Below are 17,962 nucleotides of genomic sequence, written 5' to 3' on the forward strand. Positions count from 1 at the left end.
AAACAACGTCTCAATTACAGATCCCAACATAAACAAAAGAGAGGACCAAGAACTTTTTAACTGGCAAATGAATATAGTCAAGGAGATAAGAAAAGATAGTAGCAATATGAAACAAGAACAAGAAAACCCTTTTTGAAAACAGCAAAAATAATAATTAGAAAACATCAAGAATGCAATAGATATGATAAAAAATAAAATGGATATAGACAAGGAAAAAATTATCAGATTGAAAGATCAGAATGAGGAAGTCTCCCAATATGAAGAGGGAAAGGACAAGAAAACTTTTAAGTATGAAAGAAAAGCTAAGAGATGTAAAAGATAAAATTAAAATTTCCAGTCTCCACACAATAGGAGCCTCAGAAAGAAGAAAGAAAAATAAAAAGAGGTAATATTTGAAGGAAAAAACCCCAGAGATATTGAAAGGGCATGGATTACCAAAGAGGAAAGAGAAGGAAACCCATACCCACATGCATTTTGGTGAAATTCTAGAATAGCAAACATAAAGAGAAAATATTAAAACTTCCAGAGTATAGCAAACAAGCCACTAACAAAAACAAAATAGAGTAATAAAAAAATAGGCAACCCAAGAGAAAGCAGGAAAAAAAGAAAAGAGGGGAAATGAATAGATGGGGAAAATGGAAAGCGATTAGAAAGATGAGAGATCTAAACTCAGTGGTGTCGTAATCACAGTATATGTAAATAGTCTAAATAACCCAATTAAAAGGCACAGGTTGTCAGAATGGATTAAAAGCAAAACCTCACTATATATTATATACAAAAAATCCATTTTAAATTAAAAGACACAAACAAGTTAAAAGTAAAAGGTTGAAATAAAATAAGAAAAGATATACTAGGCTGACATTAATCAAAAGGAAGCTGGAGTAGCTATTTTAATATCAACAAAGATTTCAGAGCAAAGCGTATTACCACGGACAAAGTGTGTTTTACAATAATAAAAGGGATCAATCCTTAATATCTATGCACCTAATAACAGAACTCCAAAACATGAAGCATAAACTAAGAGAACTGGAAAGAGAAAGAGAATAATCCACAATTATAATCAGAGATTTCAAAACCTCTCTCTCTATAACTGAGATAATAAGTAGAGAGAAAATCTATTGAATATAGGAGATTTAAACATTATCAACCAACTTGACCTTGATATTTATAGAATCCTTTGCCAAAATTTAATAGAATGCTATTTTTCGAGTTCACATGGAATGTGTAACAAAATAGTCCATTTTCTGAGACATTAACAAATCTCAATACATTTTAAAATATTCTCTATCTGAAGTATGCTGTCTGATAAAATTGGAATTAAATTTGAAGCTAATAACAAAAATATATCTGAAAAATCATCAAATATTTGGAAATTAAGAAGCATACATGTAAACAACCCATAAGACAAAGAAGAAATAACAAAAATTATATCTATATATAATCTATAGCTAGCAACACAATTGGAAGTTAAATTTTTTAAAATATTAAATACTTAGAGATAAAGTTAACAAAATCTGTGCAAGACTTATACGGTAAAAATCACAATACCTTACTGAGAGAAATTTTTTAAAATCTAAATAAAGAGATATACCATGTTCTTTGATAGAAAGACTGAATACAGGTAAGATGTTAATTCTTCCCAAATTGACCTACACATTCAATGCAATCCCAAAAGAAATTGAAAAGCTGATTCTAAAATTTATAAGGAAATACAAATAACATAACAATAAAAGATTCAATTTACCAAGAATATACACCAATCTTAAACACGTATGTACCAAATAAAATATCTTCAAAATCTATAAAGCAAAAATTGATACAAAACAGGAAAACATTGATAAATCTACCATTATAGTGGGAGATTTCTGACATATTACCTTTAAATTATTGAGAAGCCAGGAAAAAGGAAACCTAATTTTACATATAACATATGTAAATGTATATAGACACACATATGTACGAGAGAGAGACAGAGAGAGAGGAGAGAGATGCTTCTATCCAAAAATAGGAGAATATACATTTTTCACATACACTAAACATTTATAAAAATTGACCAGGTAACATGCCATGAAGAAAACCTCAACAGATTTCAAAAAATAAGATCATTATTAATGTGTTGGTATACATTGTGAAAATAGAAGGGGAAGATATGGTATACAATATTTCCCAGACTCATTCCTTTACAAAATTCCTGCCTGTCTCCCCTCCCTTTTTTTTCCTCACAGAATTTCTATTAACATACACAGGGACTTTGTTTTCTAAAGAATTCATAGTCATCCTTATAAACCCTTATTCTTACTTGTTTTGAGGCTTCTTTCTTGACCAAGTGGCTCTCACTCTCCAGGCTTTGGAAGCTTGCAAAGATGCTGGCTTGGTGAAATCCCTTGGAGTATCCAATTTTAACCGAAGGCAACTGGAGCTCATCCTGAACAAACCAGGACTCAAATATAAGCCAGTCAGCAACCAGGTACCTCTTGATAGGGGGCTGGGAGGTAAGGGCGTGGGAGCAGAGAATCCAATATTTACTTAACAGAAAGAAGCCCAGAGTAGGAGTGAGAAAGTCTCGTAGTCACTCTTCATATATCTCCTCATAAGACCCTGGGCAAGTCTTTTGACTTCCCTCAACTTATGTCTCTTAAGAAAAAAGATTTGGAAGTTCAAATTTATGCAAAGGCAACTCCAAAAATTTTTTGAAGAAAAATAGTAAGGGGAAACAAAACCTGCCAGATACTGACATATAAAATATTAAAAATAATGTAAGCTTAGTGCAAGAACTGACATAAAAATAAATACAAAATAAGAAATATCTTAGAAATGGGTCCAATTATACTAAAAACTTAGCATAAAACAAAATAACACAAACTAATAGCAAAGGGATGGATTTTTCAGTAAATAGCGTGGGGAAAATAGCTGGTGATGTAGAAACAAATACAGATATTTGCCTCATGTCATACTCCAAAGTGTCCCTTTGATCAGGAGCTAAAGAAGAAAGAGGAAATCGTTTGTAAATACTACAAAATGATTTTAGTTTTCTGGAGCTATGGATAGAAAAGAAAGCCACGGGAAACTTATAAAGAAAATTGATACATTTCATAGCATAAAAATGTTAAACTCAAAATATTAGCAACAAAGAGCAAACGAAAATAATTATATATTTTTTAAATATAATAGAAAAAAGGAATCGTATCCTTATGAATTAAAAGCCTAATAAAAATCAATGGAAAAAATCAATGAGAAAAAATACTCAGCAGAAAAATGGGCAAAAGAAATGAACAGAAATTCACAGAAAACAAATTGCAAGACTGGTAAACATATGAAAAATGTTCTACTGCACTAATAATTACAGAAATTTACATTTGTTTTGTATTGTATATAAAATTAGCAAAGCTTTTGTTTTATTTTTTAATATAACGTTCCATATAAGCAAGTGCTGAAGTGCTGGCAAGTATAAATTGGTTCATCCTGACTAGAAAGCAATTTGCCAATAAGTAGCAAGAGCCTTAAAAATGTTCAGTTTTCTATTTCTAGGAATTTATCCTCATGAAAAAAATCAGATTGCCCAACATGTGTGTTTGTCACGGCACTGTTTAGAATGGTACACAAAAAAAGGAAACAACATAAGTATGAATAATTAGGGGAATGCTTAAATAAATTATAAAACATTCCTATTATGTGAAATCTTAACAAAAGATGTTCTTGAATCGTTTTTGAGCAAGAGAAAGATGGCCATGATGTTAAGGGGAAAGATTAGGATACAAAATGTAATACGTATGAAGATGATTATATTATAAAAAACCATGCATAGAAAAATGATTGGAAAGAAATATATCGAAATACTAACTGTGGTTATCTCTGGCTGTGGATTTTACAAGTGAATTTTGTTTTCTTCTTTATGCCTTTCTGTATTTTCCAAGTCTTCTGTAGTGAGCATATATTACTTTTATAATGCCAACGAAATACTATTATCCATCTTGTCCAATGGAGATAATGATACCCTCTTTACCCTACTTCATAAAACATAAGAAACCACACTAAAAAATGCTCTTGGATTGAGTAAATATTCACATATTGGGATTATGGTTGGGTCGTTTGTTTGACTCATTGTTTTTAGTAACTTCAAAAGAGTCTGGCATGAGTTCATAAGAGAAGGAATGAATTATTACCTACATCATGACAATAGCCCACAGCTAAACTAGAAGTGTTGCTATACTTACAAGTACCACTTCCAAACTGACACCTGAGCTGACGCTATCCCAGACGCTCTCGGGACCTGAGAGCAACAACCTTTGACTTCCTAATGGATCTCAATCCATCCCTTTATTCCCACCCAGTCCCTCATTAGCACACCTCCTTCTTGCACCCCCAAGAACAATATTTTGTTATAAAATGTTGAAATGATAAACAGATTTCTTCCCACAAATATACAGAGAAAGATGGTGATTTTTGACCTCAGAATGAAAAACAGTAAAAATTTGATAGCTGTCTCCTCAAGCCAAGGAGGAAATAACCCTGATTCATTGGCATGAGAATATGGATCAGCTTCACAAATATACCCTATGAGGGAAGCAAGACGTCTTGGAAGATCACAGCCTAAGCCTATTCATATGTTCTGTGGTATTTGAAAGCGGAGTATGTCAATACTCCAGAGATGGCACAGATCAAAGGGCAGGTCTGCTGGTCACCAGCCATAACCCGGTGCACTGGGTAGGACCGCCTCTCCTCCAAAGATACAAAATGAGCAGCTTGCAGCGCACAAGCATGAGCAGCTTTCAATCCAGGTGCAGGATGAGCATATTATGGGCATTATACAGAGTGGACACATTTTATGTGTAAAGGATACGGACCTGCAGACCTTGCATAATTCAAAATTCACATATTTCAAAACTAATTTTCTCATTAGAGTAAATCTAAAGTAAAATTGGCAAATTTTTGTATTTTTCATTGACTTCATGAACAAATTCTCATAGAATATAGCCTCACTCTGTACTTATTCTCAGGGCCTGAGCATTCCAAGCTTCCTTAGTACTACCTATGACGTCCCTCTAAAGAAACGTGTCTCCTGGCTTAGTCTGTCAGAAACCCTTCCTGGTGGGCAACTTGTCATGCAGGGCTTTCCCAGCCTAGTTCAAAGGAGACCACAGATCCACCTCAGGCCGTTTAATTTCACACAAAGTTCCAACGCCTATTCTACTAATGAAGGAAGGGAGCGGGGAGGACAGGAGAAGGGAGGGAAGGCGAAAGGAAAGTTCTTCCTGACTAAGTCACGGTGTCCTGACACATAGGAGTCAATAAATACCTCTTGAGAGTCTTAATTAATAAAAGGAAAATGCAACGCAGTTTTTTACAGAAAGACGGAAAAGGATGGGATTAATGAACTAAAGGGCTTTTGCTATTTCCCTTCATGGATTCTATCCAGCTTCTTACCTTCATATTGTGAGACTTTGTTATCTAAAGCTGTAGCTTTACCAAATAGTTCTGTAAAAGCCCCAGACGTGTCAAGACGCTGACAAGTTACATCAATTTTACATAGCAAACACGGAAAAGTAAAGCCTGCATCCCCACGGACCCATTCACAAACGGTTGTAACCAGCCCCTCGCAAAGAAGGGAGCAAGTGTGCCTAGATAATGCTTCTACTTGAAAATGAGGAAGTTCCAGGGCATTGATGATATCAGAAACCGTCACCACCGTCCACCTTCGCCTGAGCATCCGGTCCCAGCCTACTCAACACGGATCAGTCCCTGGCCTGAAACGACCCCATCCGGCTGCAGCCCTTATGAAGCGCAGCCTACACAGCTCTGCAGCGTCGACAGTCAGGTCTCCTATGATTCAGGCTCTCTCCTCTCTGTATGGCTGTTGTTTTCACTCACTCAACAAATAGTCACCAAGCACCTGGCTTCTGCCAAGCACTTCGCTAGGTTGTAGGCATACAAAAGTGACCAAAGACGGACAAAGTCTTTGCTCTCGTGGTGCTAGCTATCTAGTGGGAACAGACATTAATCAATCATCAAAGTTATTTATTTAGAAACTGAGAGAAATGCTGTGGAAAGAAGGAATGTGGTTCTCTGAGTTCATATGCACTTGGATCATATTAGTTTACCCCACCTCACCCCACCCCACCCCAGAATTCCCCTCTCTGAGTGACCCTTTAGGGATATGTCCTAGAATTTTTATCTAAGAACCATCTATGCAAAGATTTATGTTACATCAGATTATATTATTTTTATGTTATAGTTTATATTATGTTTGAGTTTATATTACATTAACTCAAAAGTTTTTGTTGAGTACATGGTTCTAGTATGTTGCCAAACGCAATTCTGTAAAGTCCCAAATTTGCTCAGGCACAGATTTTGGATTCACATGCCTGTTTGTTCTATTTTTAATTGTACTAGCCCTATTATGCATGCCTTTTGCTACAAACCATACAAAATCCTTTTTCAAAGGATATTTTATAAAAATGTTCAATATACATATAAACACAAATACACATATATATACACACATGTGGATATACACATACATACATATAGATATTTAATAGGCCAGAGACAGGTAATGGCACACCACCTGATTAGTGGGTAAAATTAAATGTTGTGTTTGGAACAAGCAGGCAGCCATTAAATTAAGGAATTTTAGTCTCTAAACAGTAGAGTGACGTGATAAAAGATGTCTCGGAAAGAGAAGTCTACTAACAATGAACAAGTTGAAAAGAATAAAAGGATTGGAAGTGGAGAGTGATGTTGGGAATGAGAGAGGGTAAAGGAAAGAAATACAACGAATGCTACGATTCCTAACTTATTTTAGTCTATGTGTCACCTTTAAGAATTGCTCAAGAAATGTTCCAAAGGGGGAAAAACCACAAGTGTTTCTTAGGGAAAGATTGTTCTTAGGGGCAAGATTATAAGGAAGTGAGGGGAGAGAGAAGAAAGAGGAGAAACTGACATCAGTAAAAAAGAAAAGTATATCAAATTAGGAGAAAATAAGACCCACCGCTAAGAACCACAGTTTACCGTTCCACTTCTCAATAGCATTTCCTTGTACCTTCTAGAACTTGTCAAATATTCAATATTCCTGATGGTGAAAATAATAAGTACATTCCTAAAATATTTTAATTAAGGCTTGGTTGATTTTAATTAAAAAGAAAAGAAAAGCGTAGGTAAAAACTACCATAATGTTTAAGAAGAAGCTTGGAGAAGAACTTTGTTGATGCAGGTATTTGTAGCGCAGGAATCTTGTCAATGAGATACTGAAAATAAAAGTAGGCTTACATTTAGTGGTATAAAGAACTCTCAGGCAAGAAGATAAAATTTATCTTTAAATTTAGTTTTATACATGCTCCACCTCTTGTGAAAATATTCTTAGATGTTTGATAGTTCAGGACAGAGGTTTCTGCAACATGTCCCTTCTACTTACCAAGACCATAATCTGAACTTTTAGACTGTATGTTTGCCATGGAAAATTCTGTTTGCTAGAATTTTATTACAAATAACTGAGTCTGTCCAGTTAAAATTTTTAACTATGATAGCAATACAAAATTGAAGTTGTCCCCCAATTATTTTAGAATTAACTCAGATGGAGACCTCACCAACCTTGTTCTAATGAATCTCACTGGTGTATAAAGAATGTAAACTCTCTCATTAGGAAAAATATTTAAGATTTGCCTTATTATCCATAATATTTTTACATGGATTTTATTGAAGAACTTTTTTTGTTTGTTTTTTCGGTGAGGAAGATTTGCCCTGAGCTAATATCCATTATCAATCTTTCTCTTTTTTTGCTTGAGGAAGATTTGCCCTGAGCTAACATCTGTGCCAATCTTTCTCTATTTTGTATGTGGGTAGCCACCTCAGCATGGCCACCGACAAGTGATTTAGGTCCACACCCAGGATCGGAACCTGGGAACCTGGGCCGATGAAGCGGAGAGCACGAACTTAACCACTACACCAAGGGGCAGGCCCTAAGAAAATTTGTTTAATTATGTAAAATTGCATTCATCTACAAATTTAATTTTGTGCTCTGCTCTTCAATGCAACCACATAGGTTGAGTGCCATCCATATTTCACCCAGCCAAAACTCCTGAAATTCTGCCAACAACATGACATTGTCATTATTGCATACAGCCCTTTGGGGACCTCCAGGAATCCAGTCTGGTAAGTAATGTTGTATCTCTCTTCAGGAAGTGTTTCCTTTGGTGCAGAGTATGAGGCTAATGTGAATTACCTGGTTGGAATGGCTCTATTTGGCTATGTGATCTCAAGAATGTATCTTAACCTCTTCGAGTCATTCTCCATGTAAACAAATTAGAGCTAATAAAACCTTCCTCGCTGAGGGTTGTAAGAACTGATTACACTGTATGTATGAAATTACCTAACAGTGCCTGAAACATAGAAAATGCTCAATAAATATTAGTTTAGGTATTATTTGACAAAGAGTCTCTGTGGCTGTATTCTGCAATTTTAGAATTTTTTGATCTCTGTATTCAATGGCGACACTTCCACTGTGATGTGTTCCACAGACTTAAGTAGAAATTTTTTTACTCTGATCCCAAGAGTTGTGCCTCTGTTTCTTCCACTTCAGTCTTCCTGCTTTCCCCTATATGCCTACTTCCAAACCAGTTCTCTCTGTAAGACCCATCAAAGAAATGTGGTTTACTTTCCGAAAGAGGCAGCTCTATAAACTTGCCACTCTCTTTTTTTTTGTGTGAGGAAGATTGTTGCTGAGCTAACGTCTTTGCCAATCTTCCTCTATTTTATGTGGGATGCCACCACAGTGTGGCTTGGCGAGCAGTGCTAGGTCCACACCCGGGATCTGAACCTGCGAAACCCGGGTCACTGAAGTGGAGCGCATGAACTTAACCACTACACCACCGGGCTGACCCTAAACTTGCCTCTCTTCATCTTCCCATACTAAAAGCGACTCTTCATCCAGTACTCTGCACTCAGAGAAAGAGGTTAGAGGTGACCTGAAGTGTCCTGGTAGGAGGCCAGGTGAATGGGGAGATAAGGGAGGAGAGTGAGTGATCAACCATTGCTTCTCATTACTTGAGCTGAATACGATGCATGTTTTGATTTTTTTAAAGGGTGAATTTATCTTCCCCACCTTTGTTAAAGGATGCACTTCTCAACTCACTGGGGAAAAAGTATAATAAAACAGCAGCTCAAGTTGCTTTGCGTTTCAACATCCAGCGAGGAGTGGTAGTCATTCCTAAAAGCTTTAACTCTGAAAGGATCAAAGAAAACTTTCAGGTAAGAGAACTGCTTCTGCAAATGTAAAAAATAGAGTATTTTTTATTTAGAGAATTTTCTGTTCAGATTAATAGGAAACTTGTAATGCCTTCATATTTCATCTTATACCAGCGCCCCGACCCACTCTGCCCGTATCTGGATTTAATTTTAGCTGAATTTAAAACAATTCTCAGTACTTCGGGATTGCTTTGCTGCTTGTACATTACCTCGTTGCCTTATTTCTTCTGTTCCCTTACCTGTCCACCACTACCCACTCACTTCACGGCCAGCACAGCAGGAAAAGAAAGAGTAAAATTTGAAATTTGCAATAGCTAACTTTCCACCTTAATGACTCTGGTAAAAGTTGGGGACAAAGTTGGAAATTATTCAAGAGGGTCATTTAGATTACACGAATACTAATTGCCTTTATCCCTTCTATAAGTAATCTATATTCTGCATCGTAACTTACAGGTGAGAAAAGAGGCCACTGGACAAATGAGCGATTAATATACTCTGGTACTCCTAAAGACTAATCTGCTAAATAAATACAGCCATGGTAAAGTACCATGTAAAGTCAATGAATTGCCCATCGGGTAATAAGTTAAATTTCAGAAGTAGGTTGTTTTTTCTCTTATTCCCAATTAAGATAAAAATGAGATAGTATTTAATCCCCTCGGATAGAAAAATGATGAGAATGTTGATGATGCGTGGGAAAATAGGCACTTTCAAATACTGCTGTTAGAAACACTAACTGCCATAAAATTTGGGGAAGGAGAATGCCATTTTTCCAGATCGATCAAAATTCAAATGCACGTATCCATTGACCCAACAATCTTATCCAGAGGTATTTGCACACACATGTACACGTACATAGATGTTTATGGCATTACTTATCATTTAAAAAAACTGGAAACAATCTACAATAGAATGTTTAAAACAAATTATGATATATTACAATTACAGTGAAATATTATATAGCCATTTAAAAATCATAAAGTGAAAACGTAAGTACTGACATGGGAAGATACCCACGCTATTAGACAATTTATCTTCATGGCTTTTTTGCTACCACGTGACAGAACGCAACTCAAGTTTAGCCAAGAAAAAGAAACATAGTTTACTGGCTCATATAACTAGAAAGTCCACAGCTAGGTCATACATGACTGGACACAAGGATTCAAGTGATTTATAAAAGGATTGAGTTCTCTTTCTCTCTCTCTTTCACTCTCTCTCTCTCTCCACATGGTGGCACAAACAGTCCGGGCTAATCTATTACTCACATTCAGAAAAGATGACCACAGATAAAAGCATCTGTTGGGGTCTCTGTCAATCCCCAATTATTCCTTTGTAGGTCATTGGCCACCCCCATATTAATCATGGTGTCCAGTGAGCAGGTGTCTTGATTGACTCCCTGGGCTGCATCCCTATTCCTGACCTGGAGGAGGTGAGGTCATGGGGCAAACACCTCACAAGGTGGGGGAAGGGAAGTTCATAAAATGAAAAAATGGATTCTGTTATTTCACCCTGACCATCCCACTGACACAGCTCTCGTCAGGGTTACCAGTGACCTCCACATTGCTAGATCCAACAATTAGTTCTCAGTCCCAGTACTATTACATCTTTCAACAGCGTTTAATACAGTTAACACTCTCTTCTTGAAACATTTACTAGAAGAGACGCAGGTTTCGTGAGGGGGATATCAGGCGCTCAGTTTTGTGATATGAGATTCTCACTCACTTAGGATCATTTGAGCCATGAAAATAGAAAGACAACTGAAAATCAATCCACATAAAATAAGGAAAAACCGTATAGAAATAATGGAGGAAGGGCAATTTGGAAGTTTATCTTAAAATTGAAACAGAATTATGAAAGTAATTTTACTTATCTTTATATTCAACAAAATTTAGGTAACAATTGCATACGTGCACTAAATCTTAGAAGAAACAGTGAATCAGAGCTGATTTTTTAAAATATGCTTGACAAAACTATGGGATAACACAACATGACATCTTCTTCTTCCCAGAGGTTTTTGCACTGTGATCATAAAGAGAATAATTTTCGTAAAATTTCAGAGGGCTTCATCTGAAAGAGATTTTTTTTTTTTTTTTTTGAGGAAGATTAGCCCTGAGCTAACTACTGCCAGACCCCCTCTCTTTTGCTGAGGAAGCCTGGCCCTGAGCTAACATCCATGCCCATCTTCCTCTACTTTTATACGTGGGATGCCTACCACAGCACGGCTTGCCAAGCGGTGCCATGTCCACAGCCAGGATCCAAACCAGCGAATCTCAGGCCGCCAAAGAGGAACGTGTGAACTTAACCGCTGCGCCACTGGGCTGGCCCCGAAAACTTTTGATTCCTTACACAATACTTGGATGATAAATGATGAAAGAAAGGGCTCCCTGAAAAGAGCACTTAGAAGTAATCCGTGGGGGATGATTGAGCAGATTGTGTTACATGGATGCAGCGGTTAAATGAATATAATCTGTCTATATATTTTGACAGAAAAGATCAGCAAGACTGCGTGAATGAGAGAATTTTCAGAAAAATAAAGACAGGATACAATGATTGCATTTTGCTCTCAGTGTGTTCAGTGTTTGGAAGGAATATCTGGGAAGAGGGATAGTTGGTGGGTAAGAAGAGGAACTTTCGCTTTTTATCCACACGCGTCCATGCACTTCTGTACCGCTTCATCTCTTTACAGAGAACATATATTTATGTATTACTTAGAGAATGAAAATTTGTAAATGGTTAAATATACTAAAATAAAAGTTAAGGGATAGAAAGATAAAACAATAAAGAGAAGATATATTACAGATAGAGAAGCCAAACATTAAGAATATAAATAAGCTAAAATAAAATTTGAAAATGTTAATAAAGGACAATTGTAAAACCAGAGTGTATCTGGGGCCTGCCCAGTGGCACAGCGGTTAAGTGTGCACTTTCTGCTTTGGTGGCCTGGGGTTTGCTAGTTCGGATCCCAGGTGCAGACATGGTACCGCTTGGCAAGCCATGCTATAGTAGGCGTCCCACATATAAAGTAGAGGAAGATGGGCACGGATGTTAGCTCAGGGCTAATCTTCCTCAAAAAAAATTAAAAAATAAAATAAAACCAGAGTATAACGTGTACAACCTAAGAAAAATTAAAACAATGAAAATGTAATTAGAGTTAAAAGGTAGAAGAAGAGACATTAAAAATGATGAGAGAGAGGATTAAGATAAAACAAAGCAGGGGCCAGCCCCATGGCCAAGCAGTTAAGTTCATGTACCTCTGCTTCAGCGGCCCAGGGTTTTGCTGGTTTGAATCCTGGGCATGGACATGGCACCACTCATCAGGTCATGTTGAGGGAGCATCCCACATGCCACAACTAGAAGGACCCACAACTAAAAATACACAATTATGTACTGGGCAGCTTTGGGGAGAAAAAGGAAAAATAAAATCTTTAAAAGAAAAAGGAGAGACCTTCTTAAAAAAAAAAGATAAAGCAAATTAAAAGTTTAAAAATTACATAACAAATTTAGAGACTAGGGAATATTTAAAAGAAAAAGTGTTTGAAGGCCATAGTCCAGAATCTAAGTTCAGCATCTTATCCAGAAACGATAGGAATTCTTTACTCTTGGAATTTCAGATGTCAGAATGTTACTGAAAATTCAGTTTCTGGTCCCGATGCCAATCCAAATAATGAGAACAGAGTCTTGAGTGAAAAAGGAAAGCTTTGCTTTGCCAGACTGAGGGAGAAAAGCAAGGGCTAGTGCCTGAAGAATTGCTAGCTTCCTGTTAAGAAATGGGTAGGGGTTTTTATTTGGGGTTTTAGGTAGGGGAGGGGAGCTGTGGCCTTCCTGGTCAGCATTTTCCCATCTGCCTATGTCTGGGGCTGCTTCCAGCAGAGGAGACAAAGGATTTCTCAGATGAGTGTCCTTGGCTGTTTATCTCCATTGTGGAAGGCAGACTGATGTCAGGAAGCTGAGGAGTTGGGCCTGGGAAGCTTCAGTTTCCAGATATTCTCTGGACCTTAGTTTCTCTGTAAAAGAGCTTCAGGATCCTGTGATAGCCACAACTTTAGCGGGAGCCCAGCTTGAGGCCATTTGGACTTTAACAATTTGTAACTTCTATCTGGTTGTAAAGCTCAAGGAGTCAGAGGTTAAAGAAACAAACATTTACATATGAGTGTGACTAAAGACCCAGGGAACTGGGAATGTGTGCTTTTAGTTTTAACCCCATGCATGCTGGGTTCACTGTCGGGGAACCAATATCAGGGCTGATATTAACCAAGAGCCAGTAACATGAATATATGTTGTTTCAGAGCATTTGGGATTTCTTGCAAGATGTCCCCAGCAGGATTATCTTAAAGACAAAGGGCAGAAGAGCATTCCAACTCCACGTCAGTTCAACTAGTTCAACTGCTCTTAAATATTTACAGAGATGTTCATAAATCTTTGAAGGGCTCCCACTGCTGGCCCCACTCCCTCATCCCAAGCTTGACCCATCGTCTACCATTATAAGTATCTGTCTTTTATTTCTATTTCAGATCTTTGACTTTTCTCTCACTGAAAAAGAAATGCAGGACATTGAAGCCTTGAATAAAAATGTCCGCTTCGTGGAAATGCTCATGTGAGTTCTGGGGGATCATTAATCAGGCGCTGACCGGTGGTGTTAGAATGTCAAACAACCAACAGAGATCTTATGAACCACACCTCTGTCCACAGAAAGTACAAGGGTCATGGCCAGCAGGCAGCATATTCTGAATATCAAACAGGTCTAGTTGAATTACATCCGTGCTAGGAGCTTCCTACAAATTCACGTTTTTATTTAAAAGAAGATTTCTGGCATTTATATAACATCTCATGACTTAGGTTAAGGTATGGCAGGCTAAAGACCTTGAGGAGAATTAAGCCATAGTGTACAAATGTTAATACAAGAGTGGCACAATTATTCAAACAATATATGTATTTCTTCCTAAAAATAAAAGTGATGTGGGGCTGGGCCCCTGGCCGAGTGGTTGAGTTGGCGCGCTCTGCTTCGGCAGCCCGGGATTTTGCCGGTTCGAATCCTGGGTGTGGACCTAGCCCTGCTCATCAGGCCATGCTGAGGCAGCGTCCCATATGCCACGACTAGAAGGACCCATAGGTAAAATATACAACTATGTACTGAGGGGCTTTGGGGAGAAGAAGGAAAAATAAAAAAATAAAAGTGATGTACAAATTAGAGCAAAGTTATCAATAAAAAAACAATTACTAGGAGACAGGCATGAGAGCATGGAAGAAAGAGCACCAGGTTGAGAGCCAAGAACCTAGAGTTTTAGACACATGCTTGCCTATAAGATTTGGAGCTTCCAGCTCCACCTATTAGCTGACTTCCCACAAGCAAAATTCCTTACACTCCTTCAAAATGTTGCCAAATTCAGCTAATCAATGAAGTAGCCCTTTATTCTCTAAATATTACAGGTCCTTTAAAATAAAAAAAGAATATAGTTCATACGTATACACACACACACATATATTTGTATAAATACAGACACATTTTTTTCTTCTTAATCATTCTTTATTAGTATTTCCAGTTCTTCACGTCACCTGGATAGTCATCATCTTGTTGCAATCTTCTTTTTCGTGAATGTTTAGAAAATGCTCATTAAGATGGTTTGTATAGTTTAGACACTTATCTTATTGGCCCCACTACTTTTCACGAGTCAGAAAGCGCTCTGACTGTGCTAATACCAAATTTCTGAATCAATTTCTAAATGAATAAAACAGCTTTCTAATGTAAATTTTCCAGCGGAAAGAATTACTCAACATCAAAAGGCACTACCTAGCCTCAAGAATAAGAGTGAACACCAACTCAGCACTAACCTACACTTCTAGGTTAATTAATAGCTCTTGAAGATAAATGATTTCTACTGAATAAATAACATTAAATTAAGAAGAGATAGTAAGATATAGTCAATCCACCAATGTACTGACTTTTTTACAGTTGGTGACATTATTTGGTTTGACACGACATATTTAATACCTAATTATAGCAACACTGGGAAAATAACTCACTGTACCAGGAAATAACTTGAAAAATCAGCAAGAAAAAGAAAGATTAGGCCCCATTCTTCAAAAAAAATGTCTGATTTAGGGATATGGGGCCATGGTTCTTCTCTATTTTTCATCCAATTGATCTTTGACATTTGAGAACCATTTTTTGGTTTTATATTTTGATTTAAAGCTCATAGTACTTGCAGAGAACTGAATCTTAGATACGTTCCATGACAGGCACACACACGTTCATCCTTTTATAGACTGTTTCACCATCGTTTAAGAGAGAGGTTCATCCTTACCACCCCCACCATCATCATCATCAAGGAAACTTACTCTGCTGTCATCACCTTTATAGACCTCAAACTTTCAGTTCTCAGGGGGCCTAGTGAGAAGGGCAAGTAAAAACTCTGAGCAGAAGAGGGTGACACTGACTGGCAACAGAGCTTTGAAGAGAAGCGCCTATGTAGTTCACTGAAATGGGAGGCAGCCTGTATCAGGAGAGCAGAATAGAGGAAGGAGCCGGGATGAGGCCTGGAAATATAGGCAGGCATTGCTTACCTCCTGTGTTTTGTTCTGAGCAAAATGTTGAAGTGGAGGCAATCCGCCTCCCCTAACACACGCACTTACACCCAGGGTGCTGCCCAGGGTTTCACTAAAAGGTGCTCACTTGAGGAAAAACAGAGGAGGAGAGTGGGTGAGAAATAGAAGGGAATGCATAAGAGAGGAGGGGGCAGGCAGTGAAACTGTCAAAGGAGTGAACCTTTTCCCTTTGGGAAATTGTTTTGGCAGGTGGCGTGATCACCCCGAATACCCATTTCATGAGGAATACTGACTTCAGGGAGCTTCTGAACTGCTTTTTCCCTCCCATGTGCGCCAAGACCTTTGGCTGGGTGGTTCCGCCAGATGTGGAAATGAACGGCATTTTCCTATCCTCAGATGAAGTGGTGATGGAAACGATTACTTTTGGGTAGTGTAAGTGACTTTGACCTAGCTATGTTGCAGAAAAAAAATGTTTAAATCTGTTGAAATAATTATTAGAAATTATCAGTTAAGATTTTATTAGATCAGTGTCTTCTGGGTTCCCAGACAGAAAAACATCAGGCTTTAGAAAAGACTTCAGAGGCAACATATGAAGATAAATAACCTGAATCGGGTACTACCACTGGTAGCCTGAGTTTGTTAGTACTTAACAGGGCAAAAAAGAGGGTGGAGAGCTGCCACATGCCAGTGTGCTGGCAGTGGCCTTGATGGTTTGGACGACTGACTGTAAGACAGACACAGCCAAGATAAGATCCACGCGTGCATTATTAACAAGGCAGTGATTTGCTGCACCTTGAGGAGAGAGCAAGAGCTAAGTGCAGAAGGGTCTTACAATAAAGCTAATTAAATACCACAGCAGTCAGCAAAGCCATTGTGACTTAGTTGTTGTCTGTTTCCACCCAATGTACATTTGCTTAGTTTTTACCTAGCTTGAGGAACAGATAATTGCTGGTTTCCTCTTGCATGCTTTAAAGGGCCTGAGCTCCAACCTGACTGGTGAATCATACTCGCACTGACTGTCACTCTTGCCCCCATTCATCACAGGGCCACCGTTATACAAAGTGGCTTGAGACAACCAACATACACAAATAAAGCCTTGTATCGTAAACAGTCCAAAGATGACTGTTTTAAAAGAAGGCATTTAAAAAGGAGGCTTTAGGAAACATATTGAAAAAAGAAGTTTTAGGGGCCAGCCCGGTGGTGCAGGAGTTAAGTGTGCACGTTCCACTTCGGCGGCCTGGGGTTTGCCGGTTCGGATCCGGGGTGCGGACATGGCACTGCTTGGCACGCCATGCTGTGGTAGACGTCCCACATATAAAGTAGAGGAAGATGGGCACGGATGTTAGCTCAGGGCCAGCCTTCCTCAGCAAAAAGAGGAGGATTGGCAGCAGATGTTAGCTCAGGACTGATCTTCATCAAAATAAAAAAAGAAGTTTTAAAAAATTATTCTTCTGAAGATTTTGAAAATGTTATTAGGATAACTGTGAATTTTGAGAAAGTAGCAAGTTCAAAAGAACACTGGTAATTTTACTGTATGTAAATTTTTTAAGTGAATAAGAAGATTATTAGAATTCCACAATAGATATATGGAAATAGATGTAGAAAATAGGTAGAGATGTACCCATTTTCAGTTTCACTAAAGCAATATATTCTATTCATTCACATGAAGTCTTTCTCACAGAGCAAGAGAGTTCTTCAAAAATTATATTTGTGCAAGACCGACTGTTTATAGACAATCTTCAATGACTAGAAAACATACATTTCTGAGAAATGATCACTTCAAAAACAACTGATCTCTACTCATTGTTTCTGTTGATTCTAATATTAATGCACACAATGCTGTCCTCTGGAAAATATCTTGTTCACAAGAAATAATAAAATACGATGATTTGTTTCACCTCATGATTCTCCATTTTGTTCCCTGGGGTGGGGGAAGGAGGGAGACTCATCTGAATCCAATTAAAAGACCTTTGATCATGTTCCTCCTGTACATTAGCACTGGTAAGAGAGGGAAGAAAAGGGGCACCATTATAAAAGAACAGAAACCCGAGTCCTGATCCCTGTTGTCAAACCCCTTCACAATATTTTGAGGGGGCTGGTGTGGAGGAGGGACCACATCTATCAAACTATTTTTAAAAGGCGAGCATTGGAAAAGAGTCCCACCATTTTTCAGAGGAAAAAA

At 37.8% G+C, this 17,962-nt stretch overlaps 1 protein-coding gene across 1 annotated transcript in view; it reads left to right on the forward strand.

Annotated features, from left to right (window-relative positions):
- The window catches only part of AKR1D1 (aldo-keto reductase family 1 member D1), a 38,915-nt gene extending 21,831 nt beyond the window's left edge, over positions 1-17,084 (forward strand). The window contains exons 5-9 of the mRNA XM_046668870.1: positions 2,345-2,467; positions 8,039-8,148; positions 9,078-9,243; positions 13,749-13,831; positions 16,030-17,084. Coding sequence (XP_046524826.1) covers positions 2,345-2,467; positions 8,039-8,148; positions 9,078-9,243; positions 13,749-13,831; positions 16,030-16,072 — 525 coding nt within the window. The 3' untranslated portion in view covers positions 16,073-17,084. The remainder of the gene's footprint in view (positions 1-2,344; positions 2,468-8,038; positions 8,149-9,077; positions 9,244-13,748; positions 13,832-16,029) is intronic.
- Positions 17,085-17,962: the final 878 nt, after the last annotated feature.

The sequence above is a fragment of the Equus quagga genome, chromosome 8 (genome assembly GCF_021613505.1).
Source record: "Equus quagga isolate Etosha38 chromosome 8, UCLA_HA_Equagga_1.0, whole genome shotgun sequence".
Taxonomy (NCBI): Eukaryota; Metazoa; Chordata; class Mammalia; order Perissodactyla; family Equidae; genus Equus; species Equus quagga.